At 49.2% G+C, this 8,128-nt stretch overlaps 1 protein-coding gene across 1 annotated transcript; it reads right to left on the bottom strand.

Annotated features, from left to right (window-relative positions):
- Nucleotides 1-411: 411 nt before the first annotated feature.
- Nucleotides 412-7,743, bottom strand: CBR3 (carbonyl reductase 3). The gene is made up of 3 exons (XM_077879145.1): nucleotides 7,155-7,743; nucleotides 5,370-5,477; nucleotides 412-914 (listed from the first exon to the last, which is right to left on the bottom strand). The coding sequence occupies exons 1-3, from the start codon at nucleotides 7,441-7,443 to the stop codon at nucleotides 478-480; spliced, it is 834 nt and encodes a 277-aa protein (XP_077735271.1). The 5' UTR covers nucleotides 7,444-7,743; the 3' UTR covers nucleotides 412-477.
- Nucleotides 7,744-8,128: the final 385 nt, after the last annotated feature.

Below are 8,128 nucleotides of genomic sequence, written 5' to 3'. Positions count from 1 at the left end.
ACAAAAGAAGATTGCAGAACTATGGAAACAGGATAAATCACACCCTTACAGAGTTAACAACCTGGGATCAGCAAGGGATGGCTGGAACATGGCCAGAACCTGCTCCGTAGCTCCCGCTAGACCAGGTTCTCAAACTGCCCTCCCAGCACCAGCAGCACCTGGGAACTTGTCGGAAGTGCATGTCCTGGGACCCCAACTCTGGGCAATGTCTTAACGTGCCCTCCAGGTAATTCTGATGCCCTTTGACACTGTAGAACCAGGTTCTTAGACCTGGTTCTTCTCCCTTTCAGGCTAGAGTTTGGGCATAGCAAAATCGCTCAGCCTGATTTCTAGAACAAGATACTTTCTCACAGGGATATTCTAATCTGCATTCCCCAAGGACAGAAACAGAAGCAGACTACAACACCAGAATTCATTCATTCATTCATTCATTCAGCCCACAAACATTTATTAAGCTTTGAGCACCAAAGCAGACATTCACCAGTTTAGGACGACTTTGTCATGGACTAGCTGGCCATGAGGCTCAGTAGCATCTGGAGGCAGGAGAGCCAAGTAGACAGGGGTCTCGGCTCCCTCCTCCACAGTCCTGGGGCCGTAAGGCCCACCCATGTCCGTCTTCACCCACCCTGGGCAGCATGCATTCAGCAGAATCCTGTCAACTTTCCTCTTCTCATCCAGACGCCAGGCCAGGATTCTTGATAAGACCGTGACCCCCAGCTTAGACACCCCATACGCAGAGTTGGGCCAGCCTTCCCTCTCATGCACTTCATTGCTTGTATCCTCCACAAACTTCTTCATGAGGTCCACCAGGTCCTCCTCTGTGAGTGTCTCACATTGGAACTTCTTCTGTAGATCTGCGCTGCAATTTTCAAGAGCCTTTGAACCCTCTAAACTACTGATATTCACCACCCTGCCTGGAACAGAATAGTAAACACATGGAAGCATGTCACACAAATAAACAATTGTTGGGGCGCCTGGGTGGCTCAGTGGTTGAGCGTCTGCCTTCCACTCAGGGTATGATCCCGGGGTTCTGGGATCAAGTCCTGCATGGGGCTCCTCTCCAGGAGCCTGCTTCTCCCTCTGCCTATGTCTTTGCCTCTCTCTGTGTGTCTCCTATGAATTAAAAAAAAAAAAAAACTCTTAAAAAAATGTTGGTTGACTCTACTCAACATGCAATTGATTCATACTGCAGGTTTAACTGCTGATTTAAAAAAAAAAAAAGAATTCAGGATGCACCCAGTGGGCGTTAACATTATTTTGTGCTCTCTTCCCACAAAGGGAAAGACACATTCCCATCAATGACAGGGGCTAAAGAGCAGTGATTACTCATTAGGTGAACAGGAGGTAGGTCTGTAGTGGAATCACCAAGCGGTTTTATGAAATATTCCCCTGCACACAGAAACACTCCAGCTACCTGTGAACTTGCTTTCCTAGAGACAGCAGCTTCACCCTGAAGATTAAAGCTTTTTCAGGGTTTGCCCAATCCTAAGGCCCATGGGCAGCCACCTCTTTATCTCCAAGTACCAAAAATCAGAGTCAAGCAATGCCTTGTCTATCTTTAATGGTGGCTACTTTACACATGGCGTGAGTTAAAAATATTAAAAAAAAAAACACCTGGGTTGGAGAATTATTTATTAGAGAGAGAGAGAGAGAGGCAGAGACATAAGCAGAGGGAGAAGCAGGCTCCCTGCTGGGAGCCCAATGAGGGACTCATCACAGGACCCCGGGATCACGCCCTGAGCCGAAGGCAGACACTCAACTGCTGAGCCACCCAGGCGTCCTTCAAGTCCAATTTTGATTTTCATCACCTTTTTTTTAGCCTGTAGCTAAAAATTAAATATAGTGTAATGAAGGAGTTAACATTCATATTACCAATAATTCACAGCTACTAAAGAGACAGTCATGTGCATAAAAAATATGCAGGCCAAAAACTATAAGACAATTTGAAGTATTGTTGGAAATCTCTGAACCAGTGAACGGGTGAATTTATACAGTTCATCCAACATCAGAAAACACCCTGTTTCAAGGGTTCTTTTCTTACTTATCCTGACTCCACTACCTGTGCATTCAATAGGATAATTAGATGATTTTTTTTTTTTGAGTAGGTTCCATGCCTACCTATAGAGCATGAAGCCCAATGTGAGACATGAACTCACGACCCTGAGATCAAGACCTGAGCTGAGATCAAGAGTTGAACACTTAGTCACCCATGTGCACCAGGATAATCGGATTTTATTGCATTTTCTAAGTGGCATTCATTCACCACAGAGACGGGGCTGGAGAGGGGACTGGGGGGTGGAGAGGGTGTTGCACATTCTACTGGATATTCTTGTAGGCCAACCCCACACGGAGATGCCCTCACTCTGTCTTGTACACAAGCACTCGCTTATCTCTAGGTACCCAAGACTCTTCAGTAATTTTCTCCCTCTCTTGTAATACATATCGCTTTCCCAACTTTAAACTATGAGCAATTTGAAACCTATAGGGAAGTTGCAAGAGTAGTTCGATCAATACCCATGTACCCTTCACTTAAGTTCCCCAATTATTAGCATTTTGCCACATCTGCTTTCTCCTTAATTGCAGACCAATCTAAAACTTTGCCCTAAACACTTTAGTATACGCAAGAGTGATCACACTTAAGACCTTTATCATGGTACAACGCTGTTATCCAAAGTACAGTCCATATTCAAAGGACTCCAGTCCTTTCAAGAATCTTCCTTTAAGGTTTTGTTTTCACTCAGGCTCTCATCTGGGATGATGGATTGCACTTAGTGGTCATATCGCTTTAGTTTTTTTTTTTTTTTTTTTTTTTTTAGATTTATTTATTTATCTATAGAGAAAGTGGTGGTGGTGGTGGGGGACAGAGGGAGAGAGAGAATCCCAAGCAGACCTCATGCTGAGCAGGGAGCCCAATGTGGGGTTCAATCCCATGAACCTGAGATCAGGTCCTGAGCCAAAACCAAGAGTCAGATGCTTAAGTGTGCCGCCCAGGCGCCCCTCTCTTGAGTCTATTTTAATCTAGAGAAGTTAACAATGACCTTTTTGAAGATTCTAGGCTGTTATTTTGTAGTATCTGTCCCAATTTGGATTAGCATGTTGTTCTTAGACTCACTTTAATAGTGTGGCCAGGAATACTACTACTTCGAGGACGTTGTATTCTTCATTACTTTCTAAGTGGCTTTATTCTCAATCACCTGGCCCCTACAAGGAATTAAATTCAAAACGGAAAGGAGGAAAGAAAAGAAAAACGAATTACAGGAGCTCCGCTATGCCTTTGGTGGAAAAAAAAAAAAACTTCCTAGGAGTAAGAGGAAGCCTCTGGGACAGAGGCTAAGGGGTGACAGTCTCAACAGCCAGATGGGTCCAATCAACCCTGAGAAGGACTGGACGCACACTATCCACATATACACCCGCTTTGGTGAGGTCCAGGGGGGCTCTCTGGTCCAGAAACAACCCCTATTCCTATTCTTAGAAAGGGTGTGCAAGTAGCTCCACCTAGTGGGCAAACATTTGATTAATCTGTGAACTGGGAATCTTAAATGAATAAGAGGGTAACTTTCTTTAAAGAGATATTATAATGCTAAATAAAATATGGCTTTGAAGTCGGCTTTGTTTGTAGAGACGGTGATTCCCTACAAATCAAGAGGCAAATAACCCTCAGCCTCTTGTCCTCCAGGTAAATATGAATTTTATGGAAAAAGCACAAATATTCTCAGCGTGTTGTAAAGCAGATTCCCACTTTGGGAATTACTGTTAAAGAGAACTGGTTAAGGCCAGTGATTCACCTGCTCTGGGTTGTGGCCTGAGCCCCACCCTCCCCAAAGCCATCTTTTATCTTTCAGAATGGCTTGGTTTGCAACATTTAGCGTTATGCTCCGTCCCTTCACTGGAGCGAATTATCCTGATTTGATTGATGGGAGAAGTCAGGAAACCTGAATACTGCTCCTAGCTCTATCGCTACCTGTCTGTGTTCACAGCTTTGGGTCTCAATTTCCTTCTCTGTAAGATGAAGACAAAGGAATGTAAGGTTTCTTCAATACCTTGTAGCTTTCAAATTCTAGGATTCTAAAAACCATAAAGACTTCTGGATACTCAGTAAAAGGCACCCTTGCCATGGAATACTATGCAGCTGTAAAAAGAAAGCTTTCTCTCCTGATCTAGAAAGAGTCCCAGATATAGTAAGTGAAGAAAGCAAGGTGGCAAACATTATACTTAAGGATCCCTTTCTGTAAAAAAAAAAAAAAAGGGCACAAAAATATGCACTTAGATTTGCATTAAAAAAACTCCATCCTAGAGGCATGCCTGGGTGGCTTAGTTGGTTAAGTGTCTAACTCTTGATCTCAGCTCGGGTCTTGACCTCAGGGGGATGAATTCAGACCCTAAGTTGGGCTCCATGCTGGACATAGAGCCCACTTAAAACAAGACAAAATTCCATCCCCTTGGCCCTGGGTACACACCAACTCCATGCAACCAGACCTAAGGCTTCCTTCATTTTAAAAATTATTTTTAAAAAAGATTTTATGTATTTATTCATGAGAGACACACAGAGAGAGGCAGAGACATAGGCAGAGGGAGAAGCAGGTGTGCGGAGCCTGATTCGAGACTTGATCCCAGGACCCCAGGATCACGCCCTGAGCCGTAGGCAGATGTTCCACTACTGAGCCACCCAATATTTGTTGAAAAATAAAACAATCAGTGTTGTTTATTGGAGGCACCTGGGTGGTTCCGTCGGCAAAGCCTCTGCCTTCAGTTCAGGTCATGACCCAATGCGAGTCCCACGTCCGGCTCCCTGCTCAGCAGGGAAGTCTGCTTCTCCTTCTGCCCCTGCTCCTGTACTCATTCTCTCTCTCTCTCAAGTAAATAAAAATCTTTATTAAAAAAGATATTTATGGAATACTTGGGAATGTGGGTAAGATACTCGCTAATAAAGAAAAATTTCTTTGGGAGGTTCTGCATCAGCTTGACAAAATGAAGGAAGGAGCACGAGGAAAGCCAAAAAAAAAAAAAAAAGACTAAAAGAGATCCTTCTCCCAGGCCCCCAAATGAGCTGGACATGGCCCCACCACCCTGGGGAGGTGAGAAGGGCCCACTGAGGTTGTTCAAAGGCAAGAGGCCTTGGGGGACCTGTGACACCTTATCATTCTAGGGTTGAGTTCATGACATGGGACCGGAGACCACTGCCATGTGCCATACATACCTTTTAAAGCTAAAGTGGGCAGGTGAAGAGTAAGCTATTATGAGAAAATAGTGCAGTTTTCTATTTTCCCTCCTACAGGGAAATAGCATCCCTGGGTGACTCCTGAGGGACAGCCCCATGGCCCACTTCGTGCTGAGGGATGCAACCTGGCCATCCACGGGGCTGGACTTACCATGAGGTTTTATTATTGGCAGCAATTCGTTGCAGACATTTCTTGTGGCAAAAAAGTTTGTCTTCAGCGTTATCTCAGCTTGGATGTCAAAGGGCGTTGGATCATCAGCTTCCAAAAAGAGAAGGAAACAAAGTCACGCATTTCCCCTCTGAAATGTATATGACAAAGTGGATCTTATCTCTAATGAAAGTTAAAAAAAAAACAAGCTAACTTTAAAACGATTTTTTAAGCCACTGGGTCGGTGCTTCTCAAACTTCCAGCACGCGTCTGAATCACCTGCAGGGCCTGTTAAAACAGCTTTCTGGGCTCCACCTCCAGACTTTGGGATTGAGAAGGTCTGGGGTGGGGCTCCAGAATTTGCATGTCAACGCGTTCCCAGGTGACGCTACAGCTACTGGTCTGGCCACACTTTGAGAATTGCGGGCTTTCAAGGCTGCTGCTCAATCTCGACCGGGTATGGGACGCAGCTAGGGATTGTTAAAATGCAAATTCTGATTCAGCAGGTGTGGAAGGAGGCCTTGGTTGAAGGTGATGCAACCAAAAGTGGTTCCGCCGCCCACACTTTTTGAGAGGGTGGGGGCTTCCAGCCGAGGTTGTGTTCCTGTCCACGCGGTCCAGGAAGCGGAGCATCTCTCCATCAATCCGTCAGCCTGCGGGTCCCCGCCACTTCCCGCCTGCGCTCCCAGAAAGCCCGCAGGCTGGGTTGGAGGTGCGGATGCTCAGCGACGGTGACGGGTTAAGGCCGGGGCGGAGGGGCGGGAGTCGATCAAGGCCTCATACTTTTTACTCTGTTCTGCCTCTTGGGTTTCCCTTGCCCAGTAGGTTGGTAAGTGGGGCTGGCCTGATTATTCTTTCTTCCCCCGGCACAAGGCAGCTCAATTAACTTTCTTGTGTGTGTGTGTGTGTGTGTGTGTGTGTGTGTGTGTTTTAAAGATTTCATTTATTCATGAGAGGTAGAGACACAGGCAGAGGGAGAAGCAGCCTCCCTGCATCAGGGCTCGATCCCGAGTCTCCAGGATCACGCCCTGGGCCGCAGGCAGGCGTTAAACCGCTGAGCCCCCCAGGGATCCCCTAAATTAACTTTCTTAATAGAACCACAGAGAAAATAATCTTGATTTTTTTTTGTCCCCCTCCGAAGATGCTATTTAAAAAAATCACACTTAGCATGTATGTTTGATGGCAAACCCAAATTCCCTGGGGGTGGGGTGGGTGGGGGGTGGGGGGGGGTGGGGAGGGAACAAGGCTCGCTTCCTTTCCGCCTGAGCCTATCAAAGCTCTCCATTAAACAAAATCTCAAGTCCACTAATGTGTAAAGTGCGCACTGATCTCGTCTCAGCGATCCATTTCCTGTCCCGAGCAGATGCCTCCGGGCAACTACGAATGCACCCTTTCACGCAAAGCGAAAGCCCTGCCCGAGTGAGCTCGGAGACCCTTTGCAGAGAAAATGCTTTTTTTTTTTTTTTTTTTTTGCATGACAGAAAGCTGGTGAGCTTAGCAGGGCGTGGCCCCCCTCCCCGGAGGCCGGGTTTCTGGCACCCAGCGGCCGCGGACGGCTCCGGGAGCGCCCCGGGATGCGCCCCACCCGCCTTGCGCCCAGCGAGCGGCTCTGGCGACTCCGCGAAAAGCGAGGATCCGCAGCGGGAGGCCCGGGCTGAGCGCGTCCCGCGGAGCTGGCGCTGCGCTGCGCGATCACCCGGGCGCACGGGGGCGCACGGCGGGGGGTGCCTGCGGCTCTCTGCCCTGCACCCTCGGCGCACCCAGGGACCCCCCCCCATCCCGACCTACGCTTGAAGGCGATGCCCGCGTTGTTGACCAGCACGTTGAGGCCCCCGTACTCCTTGCGCAGGAAGTCGCGCAGGGCGCGGATGCTCTGCAGGTCGTCGATGTCCAGCAGGTGGAAGCGCGGGCTCAGGCCCTCGGCCTGCAGCTGCTGCACGGCCGCCCGGCCCCGCGCCTCGTCCCGCGCCGTGAGCACCACGTCCCCCGAGAACTGCCGGCACAGCTCGCGCGCGATGGCGAAGCCGATGCCCCTGTTGGCCCCGGTCACCAGCGCCACGCGGCTGCAGGACGACATGGCCGGGAGGGGAGGCCCCGGGGCGCGTGGAGAGCGGACCGGGCTGCGGGCCCCCGGGGAGCGCGCTGCAGCGCCGTGGACACAGGAAGGGAAGCCCCAGAGACCTGAGCGCTGCGAGCCCGGGCTGCGGCTTCTGGAGAACCAGGCCCCGGGCCTCGGGCCCTCCCCTGCGAGGAGTGGCCGTCTGTTCCCGAAGGTTTCGTAACGGGCCGTCTCCCGGGTCCGCCCCTTCGCCCGCGCAGATCCCGCCCCCGAGTCAGGGCAGGTCTCTCGGAGCCCGAGCGGATGGTGCAGGGTCGGCCCGGCTCTAGAGATTCCCTGCAGCTGGATTGAAGAAACTATTGCAGGAAAACCCCACAAGGAGGAAAACAAGTGCTGAGTAATTTTCTTGGGCACGTGCCCATCATTCACTGCAAAATGGAAATGCTCGCCTTTTCCTCAAATGCGATGAAATTAGACACCGTAACTGCTTCTGAAGACACAGATCTCCCCCCCCCCCTCCTTTTTTTGCTTAAACTCAAGAAAGACATGAGAAAAAAAAAAGGGCCTAGGAGGAGATGTACAGGTACAGGTGTGGTCCGGGCTCATCTCTGCTGTGATTCCCAGTGCGCCCCAAGTGGGACGAGTGTGGATGGAGCCCTCTCTGCGTGTCAAGCCTCTTACTGGAATGTTTTCATTTAATCCT

Source organism: Canis aureus, chromosome 30 (genome assembly GCF_053574225.1).
Source record: "Canis aureus isolate CA01 chromosome 30, VMU_Caureus_v.1.0, whole genome shotgun sequence".
In the NCBI taxonomy this organism is placed as follows: domain Eukaryota; kingdom Metazoa; phylum Chordata; class Mammalia; order Carnivora; family Canidae; genus Canis; species Canis aureus.
Note: the sequence above shows the minus strand (reverse complement) of the source record. Positions and strands in the feature narration are given on the sequence as shown.